This window comes from Onychomys torridus, chromosome 5, assembly GCF_903995425.1.
Source record: "Onychomys torridus chromosome 5, mOncTor1.1, whole genome shotgun sequence".
Lineage (NCBI taxonomy): Eukaryota > Metazoa > Chordata > Mammalia > Rodentia > Cricetidae > Onychomys > Onychomys torridus.
The window spans coordinates 5,435,810-5,452,563 of NC_050447.1; the positions used below are offsets into that span (position 1 = coordinate 5,435,810).

At 39.9% G+C, this 16,754-nt stretch overlaps 1 protein-coding gene across 1 annotated transcript in view; it reads left to right on the forward strand.

The window, feature by feature from the left end:
• Nucleotides 1–16,754, forward strand: part of Ttc29 (tetratricopeptide repeat domain 29) — a 202,233-nt gene that overhangs the window by 124,105 nt on the left and 61,374 nt on the right. The window contains exon 10 of the mRNA XM_036188837.1: nt 10,782–10,905. Coding sequence (XP_036044730.1) covers nt 10,782–10,905 — 124 coding nt within the window. The remainder of the gene's footprint in view (nt 1–10,781; nt 10,906–16,754) is intronic.

Sequence of the window (16,754 nt, forward strand, 5' to 3'; positions counted from 1 at the left end):
TCCTATTTTGGTAAGGCCAAAATGTACCTGATTCGCTTTTTATCCTAATTTATATTACTAACAGAGAACTATTTTATAATGTCTTTCAAATTTACACACTTACATCTCTTCAGTGAGTTTCTTTTCTGAAATTCTTAACAAGGAAAACTATAACTAAAACTATCTCATCTTCAATTAACTATAACTATCTAATCTTAAACTCCCTCAGATACCCAAGAAGGAAATAATGTTACCTAGTAAAACAGGAAGCGCATGCAAGCAGCTTGCAAAAAAAAAAAAAAAAAGTTTGAGTTGACAGAAGCAGCCAGCTGCCTGGACAGTCACCCGATGTTTCTCCGCATTGTTGGGGCATCATCTTCAGCCTATAGGCTTATTGTATCTGACAGACTCATTTGTGAAGTAGGATGTACACAAGGTCAACAGTTCAATCTCACATTTGGTGAGAGTAATCCATGTACCAGAAATACCTGAATTCCACCAGTGTCCTATCATGATTCAGGATTTTAAATTCTGGAAATTTGTTGGTGTTTTTGGAATTCAGCTGTCCATTCTTCTTGGTTTGTGGGTGGCTTCATCTCAGTACCCTGTTTTACTCCACATCCCATTCTCAGCTTGTGGTTGGCTTCATCTCTTTTATTAAATGCCAGTCTACCATTGAGACGTTAGACTCTGTCAGCTTAGTTTCTCTTTTAAGAATAACTGTTTCAGTTACTTTTCCACTGCATACCAGAAACCATAGTCCACTGCCTGTTCAGCTGCCTTTGAAGAAAGGGCCACTGTACCTTTTCCAGATAGCAAAGGCCACTTCAGCGATGGTGCCATATTGTCCTGGCCTCAGAGGATGCCTGTTGCTAAAGCCACAACCACACTTGTCTTGGCAAGAATTGGTAGTCCTTCGTTTTGTGTCTTGTCTGTCCATTTTGTCCTGTTTGTCAGCAGTTGATTCGAGGATACTTTGTTGTCCAGTGGCTAACTTTTGCCACAATGAAAGTTAACTCCATATGCAGTTTCTTCAATGCCCATATTTTCTCTGAAGTAGATTGGTGCTGCCAGGAGCCGACATGTCTCATAGTCATAAAAAAATAAAGAAAAAATTTCTAAGTTATTAAAACATTTTAAATGCTATAATCTGTAGATCTCTGAAAGGTTTTAAGATGACCTGTCTATCTAAAATATATCTGCTCAACTTTGAAAATATACCTAATATAACTACAAGTTCAATTGTAATGTCGACTACTAACTTTCATTTCTTTATATTTGTATCCTAATAGTTGGTAATAATAACACCCAAGAATTACCAAATTGCATGACATTTTAAATGAACTGTATAAGTACAATATCTTGAACAAGATTAGAAATATACGTATAGCATTTTCTAACAATATCAACCTCAATATATATAATTTATATACAATATACAAAAGTCCAATCCAATGTAAAGTATTTAAAACTAGTAATTGTCCTTTAAAGTAGATTCGATAATCTATCTCTTTATCTATATTGTATCTATATCTTCTCTTTACTTTTCAGAGTAGATTCAATAATCTACTATCTATCATTTCTATATATCTTTTTTTTTTTTACATGAAACTTAAATCTAATCTCCTTTTCCTAACCGTTAACAACAACAACTTGTAACCAACCCTCCTAAACAATGAAAATTATCCCAAACCCAAAACCTACCCGCCCACATCACCTCTTTGGGAATGTGAGCATTGTGTTCTTAAAATTGTTTCCTGCTGGTTGTGGACTAAGGCATCTTTATTCTGAAAAGAAAAAGTTTTGGTTAATTGTCAAGTTCTAGGAAAAGTAGCTATATCATTTCTTGTCCAGTCTCTGCATAATGCCGAAGTTCAGGGTTCATCTCAAGTCCTTGTTCAAGTAGTCTGTAAAACTGGATCTTCTCAGCTAGCCAATTCAAAATTGTTCTGAGCAGTTTGTAGTCCAAAGCTGATCTGTGGGCGATGTTTGTCAGCTTAGTGGTATTATTATTGTCCATGTGGAATCATTGTTGTGGAGCCCCATCATCTTTCTGGAGACTTCAAATTCAATGTTAGGCATGGTCATGATTTCCTGCAGAAAATTGATAGAGACTCAAACACAAAAACATGTATAGGCAGAAAATTGAAGCCTTTTTTTTTCTAGAATTAGTTAGTACTCTATATGACCATTAATATCATAACAAAAGTTTAAAATATATATTAATCTTATCAATTTTGATATAAAATTGACACTTCAAGAAAAGTTTAAAGAATCAAAATAGAATCAAAGAATTGAGATTAGTAGTAATAGTATAGTCCCTTTTTTTTTTCTTTTCTCCTGTCTTATAGCAGAAGATGGCTCTTTCTTCTGGCATGATACAGAGAGTTTGAATTTTCCTTTCCTAACATAATGCTTGGGTTTAAAGAAGGAAAGAGCCATTCTCCAACTCCAAAGCCAGCTTTAATTTTTAATTGAACTGGGACTACAAGAAGACCATTTGTGTTAAGTGTCTTTAGAGAAGAGCAGAAAAAAACATTTAGGAAGATTTATGAAATTTTATAGATGATATACCAATAGACCAATTTACTCCTTTTCTTGGGACATTTTTTTCTAGATTGTCTTTTTTCTTCAGATGTCTCATTTGTCCAGCGTTCTTCAGATTCCTTAGCCTTCATTCTCCTAAAAGACAAAAAAAAAAAAAAAAAAAACCTTCCCCAAGACTAACTTTGGGGAGGTTCCCTTTAGGCAAGTTATATCTGATTAAATGAAAAGGCATGTATTAATGGTATAAGTGAGTTTAAACTGGATGGTCATGTTGGTTGATGAACTATCACCTCCTCTAATTAAGAGGTCTCTCTTGTTCAAATCGAACCTTTATCAATTTTGATGGTACCCACAGCTTATCTTCTCCTGCAGAAACAAAAGCAAAACCTCGTCCCCAACATAACACATACCCTGGTTTCCATTCTGAGGTCAGCACATCCTTGAAGTATATAGGCTGATTTAATTCTGTAGTTTTTTTTTTTTTTTTTTAAATTATCCAATGTCTCTCTGAAGCTGTTGTTCTTTCTCATTAGCACTAAGAAAATTCAAAGTTAATAGAATATTATGAAATATATTTCTGGGGGTTTTTATTACCCCTTTCTGTTTATTTAGCATATCCTTTAGAGTTTGATTTGATCTTTCTATAACTGCTTAGCCTGTAGGATTATGTGGTATACCTGTAATATGCTTTATATTGTAATAAGCAAGAAACTGTTTCATTTTAACAGAGACATATGCTGGAGCATTGTCAGTTTTAATTTGTGCAGGTATACCCATGATGGCAAATGACTTCTAGAAAATGAGTGATTACAGAATCAGCTTTTTCAGAACTCAAAGCAGTTGCCCATTGAAATCCTGAATAAGTATCAATGGTATGGTGTACATATTTCAATTTTCCAAATTCTGCAAAGTGAAACATATCCATCTGCCAGATTTCATTCCTCTGAGTACCCTTTGGGTTACATCCTGCTGGTAATGGCATCTGATTGTAAAAAAAAAAAAACAACAACAAAAAACAAAACAACAACAACAACAAAAAAAAAAAAACACAACCAATTTTCTTGGCTCATTGCCAGGTTATGGAAAAATCCCTTTTTTAAACCTTTAGTATTGGTATGATTTTTTTAATGAAATTCTGAGGCCTCCAGCACATTTCCATTCAATAATTTATCAATCTCATCATTACCTGTGCTAGAGGGCCTGGCAGACCCATATGGGATCTGATATGAGTTACATATAAGGGATGATTCCTATTCCTGATTATATCTTGTAACTGAATAAATAGTGAAGTTAATTCTGACTTATCAGGGATAAATTCTGCAGTCTCAATGTGTAATACCACTCTTTCAGCATACTGAGAGTTAGTAACTATGTAGAGAGGTTCTGAAAAATCCATTAATACCAACAGAATAGCATACAATTCCAATTTTGAACTGAATTATAGAACTTTGAACCACTTAACTTAAATTTTCTGATTTGTAACCTGCCTTTCCTTGTTTGTTTGCATCTGTATAAAATGTACAAGCTCCAGATATGAGTATTTCCCATACAATGCAAGGAAAAATCCAATCAGCTCTCTTTGTTAAGTTCAATTCTATCACTTTTGGGATATTTGCTGATAATCTGTCCCAAAAAAATTACTGCAAGCTCTTTGCCAAAGTTCACTTTCAGCCCATAATTTTTTAATGTCCTCCTTAGTTAAAGGTTCAACAATTTCTGCTGGGTCTATTCCTGCTAATTGACAAAGTCTCAATTTTTCTTTTAAAATCAAGTCAGAGATCTTTTCCACATAAGTTTTAAATTTTTTACTCTGCTTATTTGATAGAAGTATTCATTCCAATATAATATCTTCCCTCTGCATTAAAATTCCTGTCGGAGAATGCCTAGAGGGTAATAAAACCAAAATGCAATCCAGCTTTGGATCAACACAATCCACATGTCTTTCCTGTACTTCCATTTCTACCAAGGCCAATTCTTTCTCAGCTTCAGGTGATAATTCTCTTGGACTATTTAAGTCCTTGTCACCTTCTAAGGTTTTGAACAAATTATTCAGTTCATCATTTTTTACCCCAACAATAGTTCATAGGTGGGAAATGTCACCAAATAATCTTTGAAAGTCGTTAAGAATCCATAATCAGTCTTTCCTAATTTGCACCTTTTGGGCTCTAATTTTTTGTAGACCTATCTAATATCCTAAATAATTAATACAATCTCCTCTTTGTATCTTTTCAGGAGCAATTTGTAATCCCCAAAAAGACAAAATTTTCTTTACTTCTCCAAATGTTCTTTCTAAAGTATCTGCATTTGAGTCAGCTAGTAGTAAAGTATTATCCATATAATGATGAATTATAGATTTAGGAAATTTTTTATGTATCACTTCCAATGGCTGTTGTACAAAATATTGGCACAAGGTTAGGCTATTCAATATTCCCTGTGGGAAAATCCTCCATTGATACCTCTTAACAGGTTGAGAATTATTATAAGTAGGTACCATGAAGGCAAATCTTTCTCTGTCTTTTTCTTGTAAGGGTATTGAAAAGAAACAGTCTTTTAAATTGATAACTATTAGAGGCCATCTTAGGTAACAGAGTAAGCAAAGGAATTCCAGATTGTGGAGATCCCATTGGCTGAATTACTTTTTTAATTGCTCTAAGATCTATTACCATTCTCCATTTACCAGATTTCTTTTTAATAACAAATACAGGAGAATTCCGAGGACTAGTTGATTCTTCAATATACCGAGCATTTAACTGCTCTTGTACCAGCTCTTCTAAAGCCTGGAGTTTCTCTGTTGTTAAAGGCCATTGCTGGGAGTTGGGGATTTAGCTCAGTGGTAGAGCGCTTGCCTGGCAAGCACAAGGCCCTGGGTTCCATCCTCAGCTCAAAAAAAAAAAAAAAAAGGCCATTGCTGAACCCATACAGGCTTGTCTGTTAACCATTTTAAAGGTAGAGCTGTTGCTGTCTTTGGAAGATCATCAGTTATTGTGCCCTATTCTTGTACAATCTGAATGGCACTCATTAGAATAATACCTCTAATATTTCTCTCAGAAACATGTGTTAGTTTATGATTTGTTTCTAAGGTTGGAGGGATGTTAATCTAAGTATCCCATTATTGTAATAGATCATGCCCCCAATAAGCTCTTAGCTATGTTAGCCACATATGGCTTTAATTTTCCTCTCTGACCTTCTGGACGTATACATTCAAGCCATCTCTGTTTCACTTGAGATAATGTTCCAGTCCCTAAAAGCTGACCTCCTGAAGAGGCCAAGTTGGATGCCAAAATTTGGTGCAATTATTGTCACATCTGCACCTGTGTCTACTAAACCAGACAACAAAACATCATTTATTTGTATTGTTAATTTTGGTCTTTGTTCATTTATAGAAGTTTGCCCAAAAAACTGCTTTATGACTTCTCTTGATTTCTATTCTCTCTGCCTCAGCTGTTCCATCACCCTGAGCAGCCTTGTTTATTCCAATAGGCATTTGGTTATTTAATTGCTCTGAGTAGGGGTTTCTTCCTTGGTGGCAGTAAAAGTCTGAATTGGGCTTGCTGAGGGGGCCTGCTGGCCCCTCTGGGAGTTTCCCAAGGACAGAAGCAAAGGATTACCTTGTCTGTCCCTTATTGATCTACATTTGTTGGTCCAATGTTTACCCTACCACACCTTTTGCATTGCTATTCCTGGAATAAACATTTTTTCCTAGGGACACTCTGTTTCCATTCTCTTTTCAAATGACCTTGCTTTCTATACTCAAAACATCTGACATTCCTCAAACCTTTTGAAATTGTTCCTCTTATCCACATATCATCATGGTTATGAGACTCAACATTAATTGTGTCCCTGATCCAATTCTCCAAGGGTCCAGATCTTGCCTTTAATGGTCTGATTATTTTTTTTGCATGCTGCATTCACATTCTCAAAAGCCAAAGATTTAATTATTATCTGTCTAGCTTCTGAATTCATGACCATTCTATTTTTCTGCTGAAGACAACCTTTGTAAGAAATCCATGAAGGATTCTTTCAGGCCCTGTATAACTTTTGTGAATGACTCAACTTTCTTTCCTGCTCAAGTCTGTCCCATGCATTCATGGCTGCCATGCAGTATAGAATTAAGATTTGGTTATCATGTAAACATTGTCTTTGTATTTTGGTATATTGGCCTTCTCCAACAAGCTTATCTTGGAAAAATTTCCACACCTCTAGTCATTGACTTTCTATGGTCTTAGCCTCATCTCTGTACCACATTCACCATTGCAGTTGTGCTCCGTGTTTCAGGACAGAGGTTACAAATTCTTTCCAGTCTATTACAAGTTAGCCAGGAGTTTAACACTTGCTTTACAAATGGAGAATGTATGCCATAAGATACTATAGCCTCCTTAAACCTCCTTAAATCTAACATTTCAACTGGAGTCCAATTGTTTGTAAATGCCCTTGATCAGGTAGTTGCTGTATGGTTACCAGATAAATTAAGTTTGATTGTTTGAAAACAAGCTTTCTTTCTGTAACCTTATAATCAAATCCTGAAATAATTTCACCCTTAAATTCTTCTGTCTGAGTCTGAATTTCCCTATAATTCATTTTAACAGGTTTTTCTAAAGCTTTTAGCTTTACATTTAAATTGACTATCTTTTCAAATTGTACAATAAGGATAATAAACAAATAATATGCATAATTGAAGTTACATAAATTCCATCAACATTAATCCTCTCATGTAATTGTTCCATTTTCAGACTGTCTAATGTTTTATCAAACAAAGACCAATCTCCTTATATTGTAAAGATATTTCCCATTTTTTAATGTGGGAAAATTTTCTCTTTCAAGTAGTTTCTCCCTTTAAGATAGCTGATATCTTAATTGGCTTACCAAGTCTGTGTAGAACAGTAGAAATCCATGGGAATTTCAAAAGAGCTACCTAGCATGGTTGTGTAAAGAGGGGTGGGGGAAGAAATATCTACTACCTACCAGAAGAAGAGAAAAAAATCTAAAAGCTACAGTCCAGCCCCGTGTTCTGGCTAAAAGCTAAAATCCAGCCATGTGTTCCAGCTTGAGCTAATTCAGGCCTGAGCTGCTTATAGCACTGGCTTCTTTAAGCCTGAGCCGCTTGAGTTGGGCTCCAGTTGTATGTAACCGCTTGCAACTCTTGTTGAGTGCAGCTCTGGCCGGGTCCGAGGCCTATAAACGCTGGTCAAGCTGGGGCCTGTAAACCCTGGCCTGTGAGGCCACCAATGGTTTTTTTAATGAATTCTTGCCATGTGGGTACCAAATGTAGATGAAATTCTAAACAGTGTTAGTAGATAAGAAACAGAGCCAAAGAGATCAGAGCAATAACCACAACTAGCCTTGGCTTCCCCAGAAAGTTTCTTCCTGCCTGATTGTGTTTTCACTGCCTTTCTGTTATACCTTCTCATTGGTTCTAAGTCCAGCTACATGACTTCCTCATCACTGCCTGTCTATACAGACCTCCAGGTCTCTATTGTTGGTACTGGGATTAAAGGCATGAGTCACCACACTTGGCTGTGTCCTTGACCACACAGAGACTCTGCCTACCATATGATCGGATAAGGGCGTGTGCTACCACCGCCAGACTTCAGCTTATGGCTTGCTATGTGACCTCTCTATGTGACCTCTGATCTCTAGGCAAACTTTATTAACATACAAATAAAATCACATTTCAGCACAATTAAAATACCCCCACAGACAAACATTCAGATAAAGACTCTGAGGCCCCTTAGCAGTGGAGCCCCCTAGCCTGTGTGTTGGCCTAGGTGAGTGTAGAGGAGGAAGTGGTGGTCTGTGGTCTGAAAAGTGTACTAAACGTTACCTACAGTTCAAAACGCAAGGGTGGCCACTGAAGTGTGCATTACAGCTTATTTAACCTCTGTGAATGCTTCACGGTCAGGGTTGTGCTCATGAGAGTTGATCTTAAGTTCCTTCTAATTGCCATTTAAGACCAAGTTTACCCTTCAGAGCCTAGCCTTGCTCTTCCAGACTGTCAATTGAATGTGCTCCACCAGGGTTTCAGGGACTCTGTGCCCTGCTTAGTGGCTGTTGTAGTTCCAGCTACACAGTGATTTCCACACTTACCTCACCAAAGTGACAGTGAAGCTCTTTGGTTATAGGACATCCACTAGGCTTTTAAGGTTCTGGGCTTGCTTGCCTGCTTGTTTGAGACATGGTTTCACATAGCTCAAGTTGGCCTCTAACTCACAAGGATGACCTTGAACTTCTAATGTCAGCATCTCTACCTCCTAAGTACTAGGATGAAACGGTTCATGTGGTGCTGGGGATAAAACCCAGGACTTGTGCTCCCCAGGCGCATGCCCCTCCAGCTGAGCTGTGTCCCTTCTCCTGCAGTCCCTAATGTTACTGAAATGAGTGGCGAACTCCAAACATCCATGTGGTCGAGGCTCCCTCAGTCTCCCTGACGATCAGCTCATATGGACCACATCTTCCTTCAAAGTCTTCAAAGTCTTCACATCTTCCTTCTAAGTGACCAGTGCATGCCGCCTGTACTCTGCTGGGACCAGTGCATGCCTGTACTCTGCTGGGAAGTGTTTGTCTCCTTGGAGTGCTACTGGCTAGCTCGCTCCTTCGCTCGCTCCCTCATTGACTCACTATGTAAGATTGACTGGCCTATAACTTACTGCATAGCCCAGGCTAGCCTCAACCTCAGATCCTCCCAAGTTCTGGGGTTAAATGAGTGAACTGCCCATCAGCATTTTCACTTTTTATATACTTTAAGATAAAATTATATACACATTCTCCTTTTAAATCCCACAACTCCATGGTTTTAATACTTTCACAGAATTGTGTAGCTGTGACTACCTTCTGATTTCAGGAACTTTCCATTACCCCTGACAGAAATCCTGTATGGACCATTAGTCACCCTCATCCCTCTCAGGCTCTAGCAGTTGCTAGTGTCATTTCTGTCTTTGTTGATGTGGCTGTTCTTCACACAGTAGAAAATGAGTATACAATATATCATCTTTCTGTCTACTTTTCACTTACTATTTTCAAGTTTTGTCTATATTTTATCTGGTATCAGCACTTCATTTATTTGTTTGTTTGTTTGTTTTGTTTTGTTTTTTCAAATAGAGTTTTTCTGTGTAGCTTTGGAGTCTATCCTGGAACTCACTCTGTAGACTAGACTGGCCTCAAACACACAGAGATCCACCTGCTTCTGCCTCCCAAGTGCTGAGATTAAAGGCGTGTGCCACCACTGCCCAGCAGTACTTCATTTTTATGGCAAATAACATTCCACTGTATGGACATACTGCATTCTGAGTCACTCATGAACTAATCAGCATTTCAATAGTGTCTATTCACTGGTTGTTATTCATAAGGCTGCTCTGACAGTAATGTATGGATTTTTGTGTAAAGATGTGATGGTTTCTATTGGTTGAATATCTTACATATTTCAGGACCACTCATTGACTCTGTGTTATAGACTTTGAAGATTATTTGTTTTCTAAAGCAGTGGGACCATTTTCCATCCACACCAACAATCCATAAGGCTTTACAAGTCTGAGCTTTCAACATATCTGCACCACAGGCTCAGGTAGTACATCAGAAGAGGGGGTGGGAAGGCTGCTAGAGCCAGAGGCCCAGAACATCTACAGTGAGGTCGTGTCCTCTGTACTGCTGCACTTGGTGTCTCAGCTAGAATCACCTGAGAACGATCTGAAGAATGGCAGCCCCTGTTGACCTGCTGCTGTCAATGGGAGAAATCTCGTAGCTCTAAAAAGGAGCTACAAACAATTAACAGCTGAGAAAGGGGGATTCAGTCTTCTCCAGAGACAAGCACCAAATAGGTTATCCAATCCCAAATGCTCATCCCTAAAAAATACAGATATGAGCAACGTTAAATGGACCCAGTGGGCCGTGTGTGTGTGTGTGTGTGTGTGTGTGTGTGTGTGTGTGTCCATATGAAAGAGGAGGAGGTTGGGATTTGGGGAGGGAGTAGAGGGACACGAGAGGAGCCGGAGTAAAGAGAGGGTTGAAACGGTGTATAGAATTTTAAAAATAACTTAAGAAGTTTTGAGTTTTAACTCATTGTATACCCTGACAGAGATAAGCCATGTCTGCAAATGCACTGTGTGTGTTGTAAGTCTAACATCCTGAGCAGGTGTCTGCAAATGCGTGTGTGTGTAGTAATCTAACCATCTGACCAACACTCCCAGCTTTTACAGCAGACACGGAGTCCCCTCTTTTCACGATGCTGTGATTTGCACTGACGGTTTCCCATTTCATTCCAGCCAAGGCGAGATGACAGAGGCAATTAAATACCTGGAAAAGGTTGTGAAAATCGCAAGAAACAACTTCCAAAGCCTCGATGTGATACGAGCGTCCACAATGCTTGGCGACATCCACAATGAAAAAGTGAGTCGTGTGCCCCGTTTGTGGAAAAGCTTGCAAAGTTGGACGTCTGTTCTCATTTTATGCTTGCTCTCTCACGAGTCAATGTGGAAAAGGGCTGAGGCCGCAGGATGGAGCACAGACAAGGTGCGGAATTAGGAATGCCTCTTTCCACTCATCTGGTGGTGTACAGGCCCCACCAGCAGTGACCACGGCCATTCAGTATTCCAAGTGCCTGAATGTGAGGAACAATGAAAAGATTTCCATTCTAAGGCACTTTGTGATAACTGTTGGCTCTTATCAGCTTACTCTAACATTCCTCTCTTGGTCCAAATTCTTATTTCTTTTTAATCCAGTTGGGATGCTCTTTATTAAGCCCCACCAGGCGAACAAACAAAAACCCTAAGAATGATTCCAAAGGGAATTTAGAGTGGGGTTTTCACGGCATCCCAGGAGCCATGAGTAGTAAATGCACCAGTGGTAATATCAATTTTATTACCTTCAGTTGCCCAGGGTCTCCTTTAGAAATTGCATGGAAGAAGCTTGTTTCTCCGGTTATAATTGCTGTTTTGATCATGAATCAGATCCATCATTTTTTAGGGTAATTATATTCTCCAACTGTGTTCATGCACTCTGTGTTAATCTGAGTGCTCAGTGATTAAAAGCACTACTGTGGAAACCCACTGCTTGGGTGACAAGCCCAGCTCCCTCACTCATAAGATCTGGGACCTGGGACAAGTTATTTACACTTCTAGGTGCTTTGATTTTCTCGTCTCACGGGTTATTGTAAGGATTAAATTAAGCAACAAGAAAGCAGAAGGACGGGCTGTGAAGAAAGAACCCTAAGAGGGTGGGAAAAGAGGGCAGGGGGAGGGGGCAGTAATCATGAACAGGGCACAGCGGTGTATATGTGTGAAAGTGTCATAACGAAACCCAGTATTTTATACACCAGCTACAATGCTAATTTTTTAAAAAATCAGCACTAGGGGCTGGAGAGATGGCTCGATGGGTAAGAGTCCTTGCTTCTCTTGCAGAAAAGGTTTGCTTCCCAGCACCACACCAGGCAGCTCACAACTACCTGTAACTCCAGCTCCAGGGGATCTGATGCCATCTTCTGGCCTATGCAGGTGATACACATAAATGCACATAGTCACACACACACACACACACACACACACACACACACACACACTCTCACTCACTCGCTCACTCACACACAGTAAATCAATAAATACTGGCCAGGCTGGGGAAATGACCACATCATTAAAGTATCTTTTTTTTTTAAGCAAAGGGACCTGATTTCAGATCCCCTGAACCTGTGTTCAAAAACAGTGTGTCACATATGACTATAACCCCAATAATGGGAGGGCAGGACCGGTGGAGCTCACTGGCCAGCCATCCTAGCCAAATCAGTGAGCTCCAGGCTCAGTGAGAGAGATCCTGTCTCAAAAATATAACGTAGCAAGTGGTCAAGGGAGAAGCTAGGCATTGACCTCTGGCCTCCATACATATGTACATACACATGCATGTATGCACATATGAGCAGATACACAAGCCATATGAACACAAACATGTACCACACACACAGTAAATACTGAGGAGAGAAGGAATCGATCAGTGAGGGCAGCACCTTGAAACACTGCTGTGTCTGACGGGGGACAGGATTAGTGTTGCTAAGGTTACGCTCCACCAGCAAACTCTTCTCTATTCCAGACCCTCCAAGAGCTTGGCTCACTCGAGTCTCCTAGAGTCAAAGCAGTTCTAGCAGGCCAACCCGAGCTCTTAACCACTGCAATATTTTTTTAAGAAAATGAGTTTGAAATTAATACAAATGAATGAAAGTAATGTTTTGTTTCTGCTCTGGGGAAAGCCCTGCAAGCCAGTCATGCCCTCTCGTTTCTCCCAGCTTCGTGCCGCTCTTCCGGTTCCTTTGCTATTCCCAGGAGGATCCACCATCCCAAGAGTGACTCTAAAAGGAAATTTAGAATGGGTTTTGCACAGGACAAAGGCACCAGAATTAGTCAGTGTGCTGACCATAACGCCATTTCTTCCCTTGCGCAGAGTGCTTTGGAGACCCTGGGGAAGGCTCACAGTCTTAAGGTCTGCTGCTCCCCTGGTTTCCCACTCTGCCCCCTTCACCCCTCCCCTGCTCTCCTGCCTCCTCCCTCCAGGCCCCCACCCTTGCCCTCACCTTGGCTCTGCTCCTTCCGTCTCCCACTGTTCCTCTCTTTCCGCCTTCCATGTCCATCCCAGCACCCTCCTCTCCTGTGCTTCCTCTGTGGCCCCCATCTCCTGGACCACTTCCGCTCTGCAGCCCCCATCTCCTGGGCCACTTCTGTTCTGCTGACCCCCACAGCGGGATTTTATTTTTCCAGATAAAGTGGTGGTGGGCAGGGATGCCAAGACTTGCCTAGAGAAGCTCGCAGTCAAAGAGGGGACTGCACCCCACAATAGCTGGATTGACACAGTGGATCGAAAGACACAGACTGACCCTTTGAAAGGATGGCTCTTCAGAAACACGACAGAGCACACACTGCTGTGGCTCTCCCATCCTATCAAACAGTACACCAAACACCGATACTTCATATGACAGGAATGCCAAGTGTCCACCCGTTTCCCTCATGACAGAAAGATTTGGAAAAAGAGAGAAACTCAAGAACTAACTTTAGGCTTTCATTTTCTCAAGTTTTGCCAAGTGTTTTTTTAATGTCACTAGTGTGATTTATTCTCTGATGTTTGATTCTTGAACAGTTTAACATATAAAAACTGTGTCAACTACTAAAAGTTAATTTTTTCCAATTTAGCCTCAATATAAAATTTGGAGGATTCTGGACATCCATTCCATCTTGATAGATAGATAGATAGATAGATAGAAATATATAGATATATATCTCTATATGTTTTATTCATAGGGACAGACAGGTAGATAGATAGATGATAGATAGATAGATAGATAGATAGATAGATAGATGATAGATAGATGATAGATAGATAGATAGAGATACTATATTAGTTACTTTTCTATTGCTGTGATAAAACACTATGACCAAGGCAGCTCACAGAAGGAAGGGTTTCTTAGGGGTTATGGTTCCAGAGGGTGATGAGTCCATTGCCATCAATAGTAGGGAGGCATGGCAGCAAGCATTGTGGTGACTAGATCAGAAAGTTGAGAGCTCATGCATTAAACCAAAAGCAGGAAGGAGGGAGCAAACTGAGAACTGTGTAAGTCTGAACACTCAGTACCTTCCCATGGTAACGTACTTCCTCCAGCAAGGCCAAGCCACCTAAGGCTCCCTAAACAGCACCACCAACTGGGAACTAAGTGTTCAAATGCCAGAGCCAATGCTGCGGTATTCTCATTCAAATCACCAGTGAAAGACAGACAGACAAACAGATGGTTCAGATGTACAAGTTGATTCCAATACTTTGATGGGTCCAGTAGTAAATAGTCTTAATTACAAATAATGTAACATTGAGTACATGATTTTATAACCACACACACTTCAAAACAAAGCTTGATTTGTTTCTCAAACTGTTAAAGCTACATTTAATCTTTGTGCATTACCGTTCTTCACCCTGTCATCATTTAAAAGTATCCACTGACAGTGGCTCAGGCTAACCTGAATTGTCCCGTCATTACTTCTCAGTGCAATTTGAAAGGCAGTAGGTATAATAAAGGAGATGAATTAGAACTGAGTGGTGGTTGCTATTTTAATTTTCTCTAAGTTCTGCAAAATCGTTGACAACAAATAACTTGCCACCTCTACTCTTCAGTGGCTGAGGACAGTTCCTGATTATGTTAAGTGCTGCCATACAAGTTATGCAGCTGAACAATTCCATGAGTTATTTGTTCGAGTAGGAATTGATCCCTTCCTGGAAGGAGATTAAAGCAAGGTAGAGAGTAACTAGCCTGGTTTTTGTCCACTTGGTTTGAACTGTGCCCAGCTGCTAATTAATTAAGACATTGGGCAAGTTAGTTCTCTGCTCAGTTCCCTCACCTTCCAGATGTCAGTAACAAGAAAACCCAAAACTAGTGGCAAGCACCTATACCTGCTGTGCCATCTCACCAGCCCTACTACACGATTTTCTACATATTTAAGACATCTAGTAGAAAGCAGTACTTAGAATGTTAGTATGTTATTATATTTGAAGTGTCTTAAAATTTACAATTTGCACACAAACATTAAAACAATAAATGATTAAATGTTTACTGTAGTGCTGACATAAGCTTTGAACAACCAGAGTGTTGTCAATATTCAGAAGAACATAAGAAAGGTGTATCAAGGATGGAGAGATGGCTTAGTAGTTGAGTACATACTGCTTGCTCCTCCAGAGGACGTGAGTTAGGTTCCATAATGCAGCTAGCAAGCACCTGTAACTCCCAGCTCCAGGGAGATCCAGTGCCTCAGGCATCCTCACTCATGTGCACATCCACCACACACACACACACACACACACACACACACACACACACACACACACATTTACACACACACTTAAAAATAATTTAGAAAATTAGCCTTCCTTCCATTCTTTCTTTCTTTCTTTTTTTTTTTCTTTTTTCTGGCTGGAAATTCTCAATGAAGCCCAGGCTAGCCTCACAACCCTACTGTCTTAATCTCCCATGTGCTGACTTTTCAGACATAGGCCACCGTCATGGCTGGATTAGGCATTGTAAGATAAGCATGGAGTGCCTGGTAGAGTTCCTATTGTATATTGAGTACATAATCACTCTTTGCTCCTTAATACATCAAGCTCCTCCCTCCTCAAGCCCAGACTCAGCCTTCTGGCTGTTTGACATTCTCACCCAGATCTCTTTAGACATAAACTATTACTGCTAAGTCAATTCATCTTCTCTCTCTTAAATTGTACTTCTCTGCCAAATTCACATCACCAAATCCTCATCTCTCCTTAGCTTTTATAGCCTTGAGCATCCAGCTGCTGCTCACTTTGCACCTGAGTCACAATTCCTAGTAGACACATCAAACATAACATAAAAATAAGCAATATATTAACCAACCTATCCATCATCCAAGTTGTTCAAACCCAAAGTCTGCCAGCCATTTTTGCCCCTCCCAAACATACCCTCTACAACAAGCCTGTCTGTGGCAGAAGACATAGTTATATTCATGCCCTGTACTGAATTATGATTGGCCCCACCTGACTTCTGACCTTAGTGCTCCCTGTACTCTCCTTCAACTCCACCACAGCCAAGGAGACTTCTTGATAGTTCCTCACACATTCCAAGCTAGTTCTGACTGAGTATGTATGCCTCAGCTAGAAGGCTCTCTGTGGCATGTTCTCCGGTCTCAATGTCACATTGCTGGCCATTTCACATTCTTGCCATTTGGAACTCTGTACAGTGCCATGTTCTGCCACCCTTGGTGGCCCAAATGAAAGTGATCACTAGGAGAGGTCATCACTGATGTATTTTAATAGTCTGTGTTGTGTTTACTGTGTGGTTTTCTTGCCTGCCCTGCTTTCTTGCTATTGTTCTGTATGACTAGAATATAACTTTTGTGAGGGCCCAGACCCTATGTGCAGTTGCTGTTTTATTATCTGCTTTCCAGTCACAAGCCAATGTGACTGGAAAACAGAACCACGTCAGTCCACTGTGCGGATTTGGGATCCAGTTTCAAACCACTTGAGAAAGCATTCTCCCACTTTTAAAATCCCATACTTTCATTTTTCTGATCATATCACTTGGAAAACTTGTCCTGAATCCTTAAAAACAAATCAAATGCCACTGCCACTCATTAGTCCTGTACCTGTAAGACCCTTGTGCTAACTATGGTTTTTGTCAATTTGACACAGCTAGGACCCTCTGGGAAGAGGGAACCTTAATTGCCTCCATCAGACTGGCATGTAGGTGA